The sequence below is a fragment of the Diabrotica undecimpunctata genome, chromosome 1 (genome assembly GCF_040954645.1).
Source record: "Diabrotica undecimpunctata isolate CICGRU chromosome 1, icDiaUnde3, whole genome shotgun sequence".
Classification (NCBI taxonomy): Eukaryota; Metazoa; Arthropoda; class Insecta; order Coleoptera; family Chrysomelidae; genus Diabrotica; species Diabrotica undecimpunctata.
This window is the reverse complement of record NC_092803.1, coordinates 20,992,668-21,010,742: the sequence shown is the minus strand read 5'-3', so window position 1 is coordinate 21,010,742 and position 18,075 is coordinate 20,992,668. Positions and strand designations below refer to the sequence as shown.

The 18,075-nt window shown below is 35.6% G+C and overlaps 1 protein-coding gene across 2 annotated transcripts; it reads left to right on the top strand.

The window, feature by feature from the left end:
• The first annotated feature begins 4,207 nt into the window (after positions 1 to 4,207).
• LOC140446282 (uncharacterized) lies at positions 4,208 to 9,533 on the top strand. Of its 2 annotated transcripts, none has more exons than XM_072538827.1 (2): positions 4,208 to 4,520; positions 4,723 to 9,533. In XM_072538827.1, the coding sequence occupies exon 2, from the start codon at positions 5,037 to 5,039 to the stop codon at positions 8,895 to 8,897; it is 3,861 nt and encodes a 1,286-aa protein (XP_072394928.1). In that variant the 5' UTR covers positions 4,208 to 4,520; positions 4,723 to 5,036; the 3' UTR covers positions 8,898 to 9,533. The 2 variants fall into 2 exon arrangements, with proteins under 2 accessions (XP_072394928.1, XP_072394923.1); XM_072538822.1 differs by having other exon boundaries at positions 4,683 to 9,533.
• Positions 9,534 to 18,075: the final 8,542 nt, after the last annotated feature.

Sequence of the window (18,075 nt, the reverse complement as noted above, 5' to 3'; positions counted from 1 at the left end):
CGGAAAAACAAAAAAAAACAAAATGTTCAGAAAAGCAAAACTTATACGAGCTCCTTCCCATATCAGTTGGCCCAATTTACAATTTATGTCGATTACCCTAAACAAATTATACTCTGCATGTTTTTGTAAGTTCCCATATTATTTAATATGGCATTTTTATTATTATTTATTAAAAACACTACCCTCATGGTTTTTTATTTATTTTCAATAATAAAAAAAATTTCACTAAACCTTGGCTATGCATTCACATGTCAACATACGTTGATTTTTTCATAATTACGTTAAATCCAGAGGTAGCTATGGAAAATGACATCAAAACAATAATATTTTCAGTTAATGTTAAATGTATTTTGTAGTATTGTAAAGCTTTTTGCCGTTTGGGATTGTACAATGGATCGAGGTAAAATTATCGATGAGAAAATTTGTTCAATCAATATTAGATTTTTTAATTCAAGAAAATCCAATTCGGAAATTGCGAATATGTTGCAATTGTCATGCTATAGTGTAAGAAATATAGTCAGAAGATACAAAACTACAGATTTGGTCGTCACAAAACCTAGAAATGCATGAAGTGTGTGTTGGAGAGGAGTAGGAGTCGCATCATTCGCAGGAAAAATGAAGTTTGTCATCCCGACTGTCTGAAGAGAAAAGTCAAATTTCCTGCATCTGTCATGTGACAGCATCTCGTCTAAAGGTGTGGGAAAGTTATATTTTATCGATGGGGTTGTAAACACGGACAAATATTTAAATATTTTAGAAGAATCTCTTTTACCGATTATATTACAAACATTAAAAAACTCGATAGAACAAAAGTTGCTTAAAATAAGTCAACTTATCTATTTCCGGACTTATTTTGAACCTCTGTTTTTTCACCCCAGAGAAGGGGCGGATTTCCCCCCTTTCAAGTAAAAGCAACCCTGGGCGTATGTCCAAAAGTAAAGTAGAAAATAAAAGGAACCTAAATCCAAATTCCAACGAGCAAATCCGTGACGAGGAAAATTATACTTACTCCAAAACGGTCATTGACTGGCTTAAAAGTGAAGATGATTTACAACGTATGCTACACCAATGTAATATACCCAACAGGAAATTTAATGTTAACTTCCCCAAAAAAAAGACAAAATGCATCGTTATAAGATCAAAAAGTAGAAGATCAAGTGAATAGAGCAAACAGAGACGCAGATTTCCTGAATGAAACAATATGGAGAAACAAAAATATCAGGAAAGAAATGAAAGGCAGAATTTATAAAAACAGTCATCATACCAATAATAACATATGCGGCAGAAACACAACCTACAACAGAGAGGACAAAAAGAAAGTTAGAAACAGCAGAGATGAAAACACTTGGAAAATTAATGGTAAAACACTATGGGACAGAGGTAGACGTACAGATATACGTCGTAGATGCAGGGTGGAGAATACCAAGAACTGGGTAAGAAATAGAAGAGTAGAATGGAACGATCAGATAAGCCGAATGACAACAACTAAAGTAATAAAGACGGCAAGATACGGTTCCCCAATAGGAAGACGATCAGTAGGAAGACCATGAAAACGATGGAACGACAACTTACTGGAGGCACATTGAAAAACAGAGTCATATCTACACAAAAAGAAGAAGAAGATGCATTGCTAATAGCTCCAAATTAAATAATAAATACACGTTGAACTACTATAATTGATGAGATTTATTTTTGTTAGTAGATAGACTACCTGTGTCTGGGGCCATCCCCTAAATCGCATCCCCTAAAATCGCAACCCCCGGTTGCAAATGCCGAACGGCTTAACGTAGGATGACGTACGAGGGCTCGTTGGAAAGGGGATGAAAAATGGGGTTGAATGCAGTATGTGCCGTGCGCATCGGAGCATGCCAAAAGGTCATTACGTCATATCTTTGGTTCTATTGGTCCAATCGTGACGTACGAGGGCTCGTTGGAACGGGGAGGAGACGGGGACACAAAAAACAAAGATGGCAGCATTGCCAAATGGGCGCTAGAATGTATCTTTGTTGCTATTGGCATGATTTTGACGTATGAGGTGTCAAATGAAAGCGTAGGTGACACACAGAAGCCATGTCAACGATCAGTATGAACATTCTTCTTCTTCTTGTCCATACAGTGCCTAATAGAACGTGACATCCGACGTAGAACGCGACATTCGACGTAGAACGTGACATCCGACGTAGAACGTGACATTCGACGCAGGACGTGACATTCGACGTAGAACGTGACAGTTATGTGACATTCAACGCAGGACGTTGCTTAACATACATACAGAGTAATGGAATTTAAATAAAAACAACATCATCATAAACGGAGCATTTTTATTCGTATATAGTTACAATTTTGTTTAACAAAGTTCTTAATTGTTTTAATAGCCCGTCGTTGGGGCAGGGTATCCCAAAAAGTTCCCAGCTAAACGTTCCTGCTGCTACAACTTTACGTGTGTATTCGCTGTACTTATAATAGGTGTTGTTCTGAAAAAAGTAAATAAACCCATCAGTATAGCGGAATGCTGATGTTATTGTATCTGGTAGTCCGGGTAAGAGATAATTCATGGGTCCACGGTTTAAGACATCTCCAGCTTCATTAAATTCAATATAAGAATCATCATTGTATAATAAATACGTTTGACCGCTGTTTGTTTGAAATAATGCATTTATTTTGGTTCTCGCAGGTATAGAAGGAAACATAAAACGTTTTTGAAGTTTTAAATTGGGGAAAGATGCAGCGTAATACTGATTATTGCGTATAGTTACTAAGTGTCCCTCGGAATTCTGAAAAACATGTGAAACGTGCGTAGACCTCAACTCTTTAGGGAGATAATCGGTAATTAATTCGGGATGTTTTGGAAGGCGCATTTCATTTAAATCAAACTTCCATATATACGGACCATATCCAACGTACATTCTATAATTTGGAAACTGAGGAGAAGTAGCTAGAAACATGAAATCTGGATACGGAATTAGACATAATATGTTTTGTATTGCAGGTGTGGTCGTTGTTGTTGTTGGCAAAGAGGTCCTGTGTTTGATGGTAGATGTTTTCGACATATGGTTCTTGTTGTGCGAAAGTGGTGTTTGTGCTAGCGTAACTGGTGTTGTTGTTGGTATGTAAGAGGGTGTTGTTTTTGGTCCATATAGATTACTCATTGCCTTTTTATCATCATCACCAAAAGGTGGTACATCTTGTTGATACCAAGGATACATAATAGACGAATCAATAGTACTGTGTGCTAGTCCGAGAGAATGACCAATTTCATGCATTAGGACAGCCAAAAAATTGACTTCACCATTGGGAGCGCTGCCATTTCCTACATACCACCGTTCATTAGCATCAAGATGAATTTCGGTACACTCTCCGTGTGCGCTTGGAAAGTATGCGTGAGCCAATACTTTTCCAGGACCATCGAAATTAAATGAACATTTAGAGGTTCCTTGACAACTTGCTCGAAAATTATGAGTATCTGGTACCACAGTTATAGTAATATCAGGCCTCGGAGAAGGTATTATTACTTGTTTAAACTTTAAATTAGATATTGTCTCCCATCTAGCGAAAGCTTCTGCAGCAAGATTTATATAATCGGGATTACTAATAGCCTGAGGGAAATACCAGCGTAAAGTCGTTTTATTCCACTTCGAACGAATGGCATAGTTATTGTCGCCAACAGAACATCGAGGCTTATTCATCATCATATTTATAGTATCATTATTTAATGTTCCAGTCACAGGGAGATTGTATTTTTCCTGAAAGGCAACTAGAACCATATCTATACTAGAAAGAGCATTATTGGATGTATTTAGATATCCGAAACGTTTAAGAAAAGAACTAGCATACTCCAGAGTGCTATTCTGTGCGCACACAGATACAGAGAGCAACAATAAGACATGTAAACAGACCAGCATCTTGATTTATACTAATTTCCAAAAATTGGTACTATAGTTATTTATACAAAATTCACAAAAACAGAATTATATACTGAAATATTTAAAATATAATAATATGTTAAAATAGTGCATTTGTTAGCAAACAGGATGAAGCCTCGTGATAACGCGGTACCGCATAATTCAAAACACGTAAACAAGTGTGATAACAAATTTTATTTTAATCATTGGAAAAACAAGTACACCGGAAAGAAAACCGCAGTTGCTACATTTTGTAAAATGCATGATGATAACAGCAACCACATTAACAAAATTCTAAATTGATAACAACGATTCGCTTACCGCAATATCTATTTATTGTATACCATAAAAATTAGTTAAAGAAATAAAAATAAATATATAAATATGAGCATTTCTAGAACACAAGGTGTTGCTTATCAATGAAACGAATCAGTTGATGGTACCGTAGGCGCATTAGGTTGACGCAACTTGGGCTCGCGTGGGGCGATATGCTGCTCTGTTCTTTAAAAGACCGAGGAGCGCATACGGTGTCACAGTTCGCATCACAAACATACAACAACAACAACAAGTTCGCAGTAGTCAAGACGGTGTGCAGTGACTTACAGATATCTGATAAAGGTAAGCGGTGTTTGTCTTTTTATATATTTATTATGTCCTTTTTATCATTGTGTATGCTTTAAAACAGTTCACGACTGCTATTTGTATAAGAATTGTTTTCTTGTTTCTTGTGTATTTCGATTTCACATAGTATTTTTCTTAAAATGGTTGCTTGTATTTTAGATGGATCTAACCAAATTAAATGCATCCTCGTGTATTGCAGAGAGAAAACCGGCAATAAAACTAAACGAGTTGCCACTTAATACGCCACAGAAAATACTATCGGCAAAGATAGTGAAAAGTAAATTTGGACAAGCTGTTTTGCTGGAGCTAGCAGAGAGCGTCACGTTTCTACCAGAGCGAGTGACAGAAGTCTACAGCCCATATTTGGAGTACTTTTCCAATCAGAAATACTCAATAATATACGAGGGAACGGTTGCAGCAGGAAAACATCCAGCCCAATCATTTAGAATAGTAGAAAATTAGATTAGAGAGGTGAGTGATTTTTTCTTCTTATTTTGTGTGTGAGTAGCCATCATGCATATAAAACAAGTGATTAAACAGTCTGATGATTTGATGCACATTATTAAAAAGCTTAGTAAAATAATTTTCGATAAATTCACTGAAAGAGATCGTAAAGTTTGGACAAGACGGTTAAATAGTCAAATTTTTAGATGTAGTAAAGTAATTAAAAACAATAGACTATCCGTAGGAACAGTTAGAAAATTGCAAACTTACATAGGACATTTTAAGCATTTTAGACAAATTATTTTAAATTTCAATAATAAGTACGTTGGGTTGGGGCTGAATTCAAAATTACGCAATAGAGTTAAATGGGAAAATGTTATTTCGTGTTTTGCTAGTCGAATTAAAACTGGAGTTATAGTTAATTTAGTGCATAAGGACTTAACACAGTTCCTAAATGATTGTTATATTATTGTTAGTAGAAAAATTAAAATTATTTTAAAAACAAATAGAATTCTTAAAGTCAATACTACATTTTGCGGCGAATTCATTAAAAAATCGAGTGATACCGAAAGTTTAGATTTAAAATATTTTAACACTAAAAATGCTATTATAGACACATCGACCGATTTACATCTTTGGTTTAGTGAAAATGTTAAGGATAAAATTTTTACAAAGCTGTCTGAATTTGCAGAAAAAGATTCGGGTGCTGCTCTGTCTAAAGTAATCTCATTAGAAGTTAATATTAATAAAGTAGAAATAGGAAACGGTTCATCGTTCATTGACTTGCCAATAGAGATTCAGAAAAAACGAGCGTGCATTAATGTGCATAATTTCGATCAGGCCTGCTTTTATTGGTCAATAGTTAGCGCTCTGTATCCTGTTAACAAACATGAACATGCTGGAAGAGTTTCGAAATATCCACATTATTCTACTGTTTTGCAAACGGATAAATTAGAAAGCCCAATGCCATTAAACCAAATTTCAAAATTCGAAAAATTAAACGCCATATCAGTTAATGTTTTTGTCTTAGAATTAAATGTAGTTAAGGACAAACAATTTTACGAAGTAATACCTGCCAGACTGACACCGCAAAAGATGGAAAAGCATGTTAATTTGCTGCTAGTACAAGATAAATATTTTCCAAAATTAAACGATTACGATGTTCTTCCAGAAGATGACGATCAGACTGAAATACGCCTTCATTATTGTTGGATTAAAGATTTGGGAAAATTAGTAAAATCGCAATTAAACAAAGACACATATAAAAAATATATATGTGATAGATGTTTGAACTATTTTAGCAGTGAAAGCAAACTAGCAGAGCACGAAGAAATATGTTCAGATGTGAATAAATGCAGAATGACTGTTCCTAAATACGATCATGTGGCTTTTCGCAATTTTACATACAAACAAACAACTCCGTTTATAGTTTATGCCGATTTTGAATGCCAATTACATAATTTTACAGATTCCAATGTCACAGTGAGTAAAACAGCAAAATATCAGAAACATGTACCTTTTAGTGCAGGTTATTATTTGAAATGTGCTTACGATGATAGTTTATCTTATTTTAATAGCTATAGAGGTGAAAATTGCATGGAGTGGTTCGCAAAAGAAATGGCCGAAATTTCCACATTTGTAAATTCCAAAATAAAGACAATTGTACCTATGGTCGAAAAGCCCAACACAAATATGGCAACTTTGTGCCATATTTGTGGCAAACGCTTTATGGCTACAGATACAATTGTTGTAGATCACGATCATTTTACGGGACAAGTACGGGGATTTGCGCACCAAGCATGTAATTTAAACTTTAAAAAATTGTTTGTCGTCCCAATCGTATTTCATAATTTTAGTGGCTACGACTCGCATTTTATGATTATAGATCTTTGCAAGCATGGGCACTTGAGCTTACTTCCCATTAATAAAGAAAAATATATTTCATTTACATTACAATCTGACGAACATCAAATTAAATTACGATTTATTGATTCACTTAGATTTATGGGAGCTTCACTCGATGAATTGGCATCTCTTTTAGATATATCAGAAAAGAAGATTTTAAAACGAGAATTTAGTCAAGTAGATAATGATACATTTAATTTGTTAACTTGTAAAGGAGTATTTTGTTACGATTATATTGATAGTTTGGAAAAATTGAATGAAACTTCTTTACCCACAATTAACCATTTTTATAATAAGTTAAATAATGAATACATTAGTGAAGAGAAGTATGCTCATGCCCAAAATGTTTGGCAGAAATTTAATTGTAAAAATTTGGGGGAATACAGCGATTTGTATTTAAAAACAGATATTCTGCTGTTGGCTGATGTGTTTGAGCAGTTTCGACAAAAATGTCGAGACACATATAAATTAGATCCAGCATGGTATTATACTATGCCAGGATACACTTGGGATTGTATGTTGAGATACACACAATGTAAATTAGAATTGCTAAAAGATGTAGATATGATCTTGTTTATGGAAAAAGCCATAAGAGGTGGGATATCTGTTTGTAGCAACAGATATTCGGAGGCCAACAACAAATACATTTCGTCGTATGATCCCACACGGCCCTCTAAGTACATCCTCTATTTAGATGTAAATAATCTGTATGGCTGGGCCATGAGTGAAGCTTTACCAATAGGAGGATTCAAGTGGATCGAAGACGTAACCAAATTTGGTGTTGGTAATCTTCCCGAAGGCCATATAGATATTATGTCAATACAGGATGATGCAAAGGAGGGCTATTTTTTCCAAGTTGACTTGGAGTATCCACGTGAATTACACGACAAACATAAAGATTTTCCATTTGCTGCCGAACACCGCATTCCGCCCGGTTCAAAATTAGCAAAGTTAATACCAACCTTATATCACAAAACCAAATATATTATGCATTATAGAAATCTTAAACAGGCATTAGCCAACGGGTTAATTTTAACAAAAATACATAAAGTTTTGAAATTTAATCAATCTGCGTGGCTGCGACCGTATATCGAGTTAAATACAAATTTACGGGCGGCAGCCACCAACAGTTTTGAGAAAAATTTGTTCAAATTAATGAATAATGCTGTGTTCGGCAAGACCATGGAGAACATAAGACGTCATCGTATTGTAAAATTATGTAAAAAGTGGCATGGAAGGTACGGAGCCAAAAATTTGATTGCGAGTAGTCGATTTCACAGTCGTACGATCTTTAGCGAAAATTTGGTAGCTATCGAACTTAAGAAATCAGAAGTATGTTTTAATAAACCCCTGTATATAGGCGCAGCAATCCTCGATATATCCAAATTATGTATGTATGATTTTCACTACAACTTTATGCTTCCAACGATGGGAGAGAAAAACTGTTCATTGCTGTACATGGATACAGATAGCTTTATTTATGAATTGCAATGTTCAGATGCATATAGAGAGGTTTTAAAGGCGCATCCAAGTAAATTCGATACCTCAGACTATGCCGAAAACAACCCATACGAAATAGAAAGGTTAAATAAAAAAATCCCCGGATTAATGAAGGACGAGGCAAATGGGAAAATAATTACACATTTTATTGGATTACGATCAAAAATGTACACATTTAAACTGCAAATAACTGACGAGGAGAGGGAAAAAGAGAGACAGCGTCTAGAAAGAAAACAACTAAACAAAGAGAGAATTGAATGTGACATAGGAAATTTGGGAATAACGAAAAAAGCAAAAGGAGTGAAATATAACATCGTTCGAAATAAAATTACGTACGAAGACTATGAAAAATGTCTTAAAGAATTCAAACTTCAAACCGCGAGCCAAAGATGTATTCGGTCGTACCAACACTCAGTATTCAGCATCGAGCAATCCAAAACGGCTCTAAGTCCTTATGATGATAAGAGGTACTTAATACCAAAATCATTTAATACGCTTCCGTGGGGACATTATCTTGTTGAATAACATGTATTTGTTGTTGCAGAAAAAAAAAAAAACAGCAGGATGGTACCAACACTACGCACACAATCTATAAAAACTATTTGTGAAAATATTTTGGACATAACTGACTTTGTTGAAATATCTCCTCTACCGTGGAGTCTTACTTTAGAAATTTGTAATAATTATAGTATTTATCGCTTTCGAAAATTATATGAATCTGATTATTTGCATCTAATACAAATATGCGATCAAATGAATTTTGAACAAAGAAAACATGAAAGTGAAGCAGAAAGAATTCATCTTTGTGGATCACATTATAAAGAAAGAGAATTTAATATGTATTGTGTCCGTTATTCTGCATTTGTAGCAGATGATATTGCTTTAAACTTTTGTTTTGGTTGTTATGAACGTTTCCGAAACGTACTGAAATTAAAAAATAAATGCTATGGCTATGAACAGGTTGTTAGTTGGGATGAACATCATGAATATGCCATAAAATATTTGTATGATGTAGCAGATAATTGGTGTCAAAATTCATTTGATCATGTCTTGTTTGATACTACCTGGACCGTTCAATGTACATGCTCTTTGCATAAATAATTATCTTCTTTTAGTATATGGCTACTCATAAGATCACAAAAAAAGAAAAGATCACTTATCGCAAAGTTTTTGTAAATTGTAGTTTTTGTAAATATAAAAAATAGTATTAATTTTATAATGTAAGTTTTAATAATAAATTTGTGTAATCTTACATTTATTGGTTTTATTTATTTATGTTAGATTACAAATAAAAGACAACATATTTATATTAATATTATTTATTCAGTTAAATCATTTACAACTTTAATTTTATAATAATATACAAATTCCTTTAAAGCTAAACTTAACAAAGTGTTTGGACAAATATTGCAATATGCTGCGAAGGCTTCAACTGGTCCATGTAAAGAGTCTATAGCACCAAAATTGTTCTTGATGAAAGTTGAAATGTTTATATAGTATTCGTGAAATTGTAAACTCTTTAACAGCACCACTCTATGCGACATCATGCTCTGGTCTGCTTCTATAATTTGGTTGACGTCATCTTCCCACAAATAAAATGCGGCTCCAAATTTCTCGATTGTCAGCAACTTTACATTTTCCATCACCAATTGTCTTAGTTTGCAAAAATCACCACACATAAATTCGATGGGATCATACTCATCTGCATAAGTCGGTAGATCTGCTTGGAAAAAATCACTCATTTTTTCTTTAAACCACTTAATTATGGCTTCCCACTCGAATGTGCTTAAACTGATTCTGTTAAAATTACCATGTTTACACAGAATGATGGATGGTGAAAAATCTCGAGCTGGAGATAGACCAATTTTTATATGGAGAGAGCTCATTGGATATGTAGTTTCCAATAAACAATATACTTCATTTGTGGCTGCTGCTTCAAATTTTGCCAATACTCGATCTAATTCGGCGCCAGGACTAGGCGGTTGACCATCTTCATCGTAGCCAAATTCTATACTAAATTCACTGCTATCATCATCGAAATTAACAGGCTGACTGTCATAACCACTATCTTGAGAGCTCATCATCTTCTTGTTTCGAATACCGTTGACGAAATGGGTGTAAACTGAACATCGTAGTTTGTCTTAAATTTATACTTTTGTCATTCCCCACTCCTTGTGGTTAATTGTAAGCCTTTTTTAGAAAAGTGTATGTCTACGCGGCGAATCGAAATATAGATCCTCAAACTATATTAGATTTATTTATCCAGCTGTTGTGTTTGCTATCCATTCCTAACCATTTCACATACATCTTATTGCCTTTTCGTCTGAGTACTTTTTCGACCAGATATATGTCAGGGTTTGATGTTTTCTGCAATTCTTCTTCGTAAAAACCGCCACTAATCGGCGCACCTTGCATGTCTTCGAGCAAATACGTTATAGGATTTGTTATCTTAACTTGTACAATTTTAAATAATTCAGTAGTCCAATTGGGCGTGTATGCCTTTTCGAAGAAATGTTTTGCCTTTGATACACGTACAATGTCGCCAACTTTAAACTTTCGTGGACCGGCAATCTTTAAATGAGTATAACTTTTGTTTAAAATGGCTTTTTCGTTGGATTTGTTAACCTTAGACGGTTTGTATCCTGTTTTACTGTGTTTTGTGTTGTTGTATTCCTCGGTGATTATGGGTAGAGCATCTAACCATTTGTACGATCCATGTAAACTGAAATACTTGTACAACTTTGCTTTCAACGTTCTAATAACTCTTTCGCAAATAGCAGCTTTTTTGATCGTGTAGGTGCTGTAATGATTAATTTCATGTTTTTTCATTAAATTTTGAAATTTTCTGTTGTAAAATTCGGTTCCCTGATCAGATTGTAAGTTTTTTGGGACTCGTCGAGTATGAGCGAGAATATCCGAAAATGCCCGAGTAATTTCCTCACCAGTCTTCGTTTTTAGAGGACGTGTCCACACAAATTTTGAAAAACAATCAATTACCACTAGTATTAGTTTGTAATTTTTATTTTGATGTGCATAAGGACGCATTTCAGCCAAATCCATTTGCCACAAGTCATCGATTCCTTTGATTATTGTTCGACGACGAGGATAGTTTTTTCGTGCTGGTTTATGCAATTCGTTCACCACCTCTTTCTTTTCTTTAGACATTATTTTTTCATCACACCTTCCACTACCTTAAGACGTTTGTCTATATCCCATGAATGAACGCTATCTACTATGCTTTTTAATGATTGTTCCACTTGTTTTATCCTCTGTTCCAGCTTTATATCGTACATCGTATGCTTTGCAACTGTTTCTGCAGCCGATTTTAGATTGTTCTCCATATCCTTTTTCAGTGTATTCAAATCATCTTGGATTATTTTTTTCAACATATTTATACTGTTCTTCGCATCATTTTTTAGTGTATTCTGGCCATCTTTGATTATTTTTTGTAACTTTTGCTCAAGAGCATTCTCTATATCCTTTTTCGTATTCAAATCATCTTGGATTATTTTTTTCAACATATTTATACTGTTGTCCGTATCATTTTTTAGTGTATTCAGACCATCTTTGATTATTTTTTGTAACTTTTGCTCGAGAGCAGATTTTAGATTGTTCTCCGTATCCTTCTTCAGTGTATTCAAATCATCTTGGATTAGTTTGTTCAACATATTTATATTGTTCTCCGTATCCTTTTTTAGAGTATTCAAATCATTTTTCATTATTTCCTGCCACTTTTGTTCGAGAAGGGGAAGTGCGGTGTTATGTATATCATCCAGTTCTTTTCCTAAATCACGTATATCATCTGCAAATAATTTTGTAGCAGTGTCTAGAGTTTCCTCCATTTCCCTTTTAAATGTATTCAGGTCATCTTTGATTCTGGTCTCACACTCGAGAAGTGGAAGTGTGGTTTTACGCAACTCATTGATTTGTTTATCAACGTATTTTTTCGTTGCAGCATCGTCATTGTCTGATGGATCCTTGACATTGCAAATTTTCACATTTTCGGCATTAATATTTCCGTCAGACGTATGTGGAAATGTAACTCGTGCCACCTTTTGGGTATTACTACTACTACTACTGTTACGAGAGTGATGACCGAATTTGTCGACACTCATAGTGGAAATGATACTGACATTCCCAGTTACTCTATTATATTAGCTTCTTTTAGTTCATTGATGATTGCTACGATTTCGTTGTCGAGAGATGTGTTGCCGGCGTCTTTCGAAGCCACCAATAGTTTAAGACGTTCAACTAACTCATTTGGATCATCCCAATAAATATACTCCATGGGGGCAGTGTTGTATGTTAAACGAGAGTCATCCAATCCCGTTCCTTTGGTCGTAGATGAAGATGATCGTGTTGTTGTTGTTGTTGTTTTCGTTCTGTGTTCGAGTTCTTTTTTGGATCGAGTTGCATGCTTTTTCATTGCTGCATCAGATGGTTTGAATAGAGGTTTAATAATAGAATGGTATTTTTCTCCACTAGAACCTTTAAGACGTCCTAAAGTATCCAGATGAATCTCTGTGTTTTTCAACAGTGTTTTATACTTTTGTAAATCCTCATCATTATATTGGTCAGGGTTGGCATAAAATAAAAGTTGATATAGACCTGGCGTACCACCTAACCTACGTTCTTCTAAATCACGTTCTCGAATTATTATTATGTCTCCATTGCGTTTGTCAAAGTTTATTCGACGTTTTCCCATTATCCAGCCACTAATAGAATCGTAAAATGGTCCATAGTTTTTATCAATTTTATCGTCTTTTATTAAATATTCTTTTATGTACTTGTGACTTATTGAAGGATATTGATCGATATATTCGTCTGTGGCATCCATCGGAATCTCGATTGGTTCTTGAATAATGTTTTCATTAGGTACCGCTAGATCGGGCGCATCAAGAAATACATCATCATCATCACCATTCTCCTCCTCCTCCTCTTCCTTTTTCATTTCTTCTTCTTTTTTAACTTGTTCAAACTTGTTAGTGATAGTATGATGTAACGTTTTTGATGATTGTGCAATATCTTTGAGAGGTTTCGAGAGTGGTTTAAACAGTTTATTTAGGGACTCATCTTGTTCTGTTCGACCTAATTTTAATGCCAAATATTTTTTGCGAATTGATCTAGCCAATTCGGCGACTTTCTTCTTGCGAAGCGCAATGGCAACCGTATCATCTGACATTGTGTTGACAACTAAACAATTATCTTACAATTTTATATATTTATCAAATCCTTTGCGATATCGGCCATTATTGAGAGCAAAATCTTTTATAATTACCAGAGTACCATACCTATCACACCAACATTCAGAACAAATTTTTTTAAATTCATCAAATGACATGTCGGGTGATACATGCTCATCAAATACATGCTTTAAATTTATCTCATCTTGCTTGAATAGTACAATCATGTTACAGTTGTCTCTAATTAACTGCTTCGGTATTTTTGAATATGTTTGGCATAAATAAGCGGCATCGATATCTTTATGTCTGCACATGGAATAATACTCGCGAATCTTTTGCTGACCATCGCATGCAACATCGTCAAATAAAAACACAGAGTGAGGTTTAGCTTCGCTGGGACTAATAATTTCTTCGTTGTCTTTAAATGGGTAATATCCTACACCTTTAACTTGCGCTATTACATCTTGCAGTAGTTGGTATTTGGGTTGAAAGAGGGATTTAGAATAAACATAGACATTTTTAAACTTGACGCCATTCGGATTGAATAGAAGAGATAGCATAACATTCGTTTTGCCGCACCCACTTGGACCGCAAATAATCGCTCTGAATGAATTCGGTAGCAATTTACCATGTTTACTGTTGGTTGTTTTTTGGACAATGTCCAAATTATCAATTGGTAGCGTCTGCTCTTGCTGAACGACCTTCATCATGTGGCAAGTGTAGTACATAAGTACGGTAATATATATTATAGATGTCACCACTTGCATGGCATCAGTCCAATGTTGGTTGTTGAAGGAGGAGGTCTCGTGAACTCTCTAATTAATAAACTTCCAGTTGAACTACATATTCCTGGTTATCAGTATTGTGGACCCGGAACAAAACTAAAAAAACGTCTTGCACGTGGAGATCCAGGAATTAATCCATTAGACGCAGCTTGCAAACGACACGATATCGCTTATTCGCAGCATTCATCTCTCGAAGAACGCCACAAGGCCGATAAAGAATTGGAAGATAGAGCTTGGGAGCGCTTCAAGTCGAAAGACGCTAGCATTGGTGAAAAAAGTGCTGCTTTAATTGTAACTGGCGGAATGAAAACGAAAAGAAAGTTGGGGATGGGATGCTCTCGTCGTCGTGGAAGACGGGGACGTTACTCTTTCAATCGAGATGTTGTCTCAAAAATTGCAAAGTCCATGAAAAGAGGAGCATCGTTAACAGATACTGCTTTGACGGCTGTACGAATAGCAAAATCCATAATCAAAAGACTTGGCGGTCGTAAAGAAGTTGATGTTCCACGAGTGCTACCACTAAAATCCGGAGGTTTTCTACCCCTCATACCTCTATTTGCGGGCCTTTCCGCTTTGGGGGCTTTAGCGGGGGGTGCAGCTGGGGTGGCGAAGACAGTAGTCGACGCTAAGAATGCTCAAAAGAAATTGGAGGAGGATATTCGCCATAACAGGGCAATGGAACACATCGGTTCGGGTCTGTACCTACGTAAGAAACCGAGCGGTGGATTCGGCTTATATTTGAAAAAAAACTTCCAATAAAGCTACCCAATCGTCCGCTATATGATGTGGAGATTGCACATTATGCGAAGATCCTTAAAATACCACATTTTCGAGGTGTTTTCATGAATGACGCTCTGCCTAGAGACGGTCCTCGACAACGAGAATGTGCAATAGTAAACTTGGATGTGTCCACACATAACGGAACACATTGGGTAGCATACAGAAAGATAAACAACAACGTAGAGTATTTCGATTCATTTGGTAATTTGAAGCCGACCAAAGAACTTGTTAAGTATCTGGGTGGTGCACGTGCCAACATTTCCTATAATAACCATCAGTATCAAACATACAATCAAATTATTTGTGGACATTTATGCTTAAAGTTTTTATATAATGGAGCCTACTAAAAGTACAGACCTGCTTATGGACCATATGTTTTACAAAAAATGTTTTACAGAATTCAGTGAAGAAGAACTAAAATACATACCGCTAGATTATATTACACGAACTGTACGACCTTACGAATTGTTACAAATATGGCATAAATTGCCTAAAGAATATCGAGGAGAATTTAACCTACAGATACTACTTCCCTGCTTCGTACATTATAACAGACCGGATTGGAGGACTCACTGGGATGGCCCACCTAATTCTCAAGCTTCATGTTATTTTTGTAAACTTGCTTTGGAACAAATAAAATCATTAAAGTAAATATTGTTGTTTTTTTTTCTAATATAATAACCTATTAATACATTGACGTGAGTCAGTCATTATGTCGCAGTTGTTGAGAGTAGACAGCACCAATTACATATTCTCATTTCAACCTCCCACACCGATCGTGTTGGATCCGAACAAAGATTATGAGATAGCTCTTCGATTTTTCCATTCCTACAACAGTATACCAAACATTGAAAATACCAAGTTTTATTACTACAATGACAAAAACAAATTGCAACAATTTGATATCCCCGATGGATGTTATGAAATTGCCGATATTGAAGAATACATACAACAGAAATTGGGTGCTGATAATGTGCCTAAACCCGAAACGATATTTAGTCTAAAACCTAACCATAACACGTTGCAGTGTCAAATTTTCAGCAAATATAAGATTTCGTTTAAGCAACCTGACAGTCTTGGTACAGTATTGGGATTTTCTCCTGCGCTACTAAATCCAGGACAGACGCATTCTTCAGATCGACCTGTTAGGATTATTAAAGTATCTAGCATACGCTTTGAATGCAACATTAGTACCGGAGCCTTCGATGGTAACAGACCTGCTCACACGATCTACGAATTTGTCATACAATCAAATCCTGGGTACGCAATTGACGAAACTCCACACAATTTGTTGTATTTACCTGTTGTACCGCAACGAGAAATCACCAATATTACAGTGTTGGCTGTCGATCAAGAAGGACGACCTGTAAACTTTAGAGGAGAACAGAGCACATTGGTGCTGGAACTTAGATCAAGAGGGAAATGGGATTATTAATAAGGCAATCTACTGCTCATAGTACACCATTAGTTGAGCAACCGTCTAAGCGGCAACATCTTACGTCCTCATCTAAGCGGCCACATCTTACGTTTGCAAACAAATTATTTTTGCAATCACTTGGTTTTAAACTGACAAGATGACAACTATGTATGGAAAACGATCACGTTCAAACAGCATAATGCCTCCAATATTTGATATTTATCGTAAGCCGATGTTTGACGAATCGATTCGAAAAGCCGAATACCGAACATATGCACCATTCATCAAATCATTCAATTGCAATGACATTGTGGAATTTAGCATCAATCAAGTCGACTCGTTCTTTGCAATGAGCGAAACCTTGTTATGCATTAAAGGATCGCTCGCAATTAACGGAACTGGTGACGTTAAACTAGCAAATAATGTTGGTGCTTTTCTTTTCGATTCGTGTACGTACAGCGAAAGCGCAAGGGAGATGGAAACAGTGCGGGATCCTGGTATCGTAAGCGCTGTACGTGCTATGACATGTTATACTCAAGAAGATTCCGGTCATATGGCAATGGCAGGCTGGAATTACCCTAGGGATCCAATTCTACACGCTGCTGATCATTCATTCAACATACAGATGCCTCTTAAGCATGTGTTCAACATTTTCAATGATTATCCTTTGATTACGTGTGGCCGTCAAACAATAAGACTAGTTCGAGCTCGAAACGACAACGATTGCATAATTGTCAAAGAAAAAACTCAAGGTCAAGTTACTACTGTTAAGATTAACATTACCAATATTGAGCTCAGAGTCAAGCACATATTTCCCAATGATGATATTAAATTGGAACTTATGAAATCCATTCAACAAGATCAACCTATAGTTATTCCGTTTAGAAAGTGGGAATTGCATGAATTACCAGCACTTACCAAAGGCGCTAGACGTGAAGTTTGGGCTGTAAAAACTAGCAATGCAGTGGAAAGACCCCGTTATGTCATTGTTTTCTTTCAAACCAACAAACGTGACAAGAATTCAGCTGATCCCACCTTATTTGACAATGTCGATATTCAAAGTATCAGATTATCTTTAAATGGTGAATATTGGCCAAACGAGCGAATGCAGTTGGATTTTAGCAAAACTGACTACAATGAGGCCTATTTCAACTATACCGAATTTTATCCTAGCTACATACATTCCCAACAAAAGCGACCTCTACTCGATTTCTCAGCTTTCAAGAATCACGCATTGTTTGTCATCGATTGTTCGAAACAAGAAGAAAGCATGAAAGCATCCACTGTTGACGTAAAACTCGATATTGAAGCGAATAATGGTTTTCCCGAAAATACCAAGGCTTATTGCATTATAATTCATGATTGTGTAATGGAGTACTTCCCTCTCACCGAAATTGTAAAAAGTCTAAATTAGATACATAAATTGCCAGTAGTGAACGAGCAGTCATCATGAGAGTAGCATTCGTAGACATTCAGGGATTCGATGTGGACGGATGGTTTGTTCCCAAAGAACTTACCATTGAAATAGGTTTTAAACG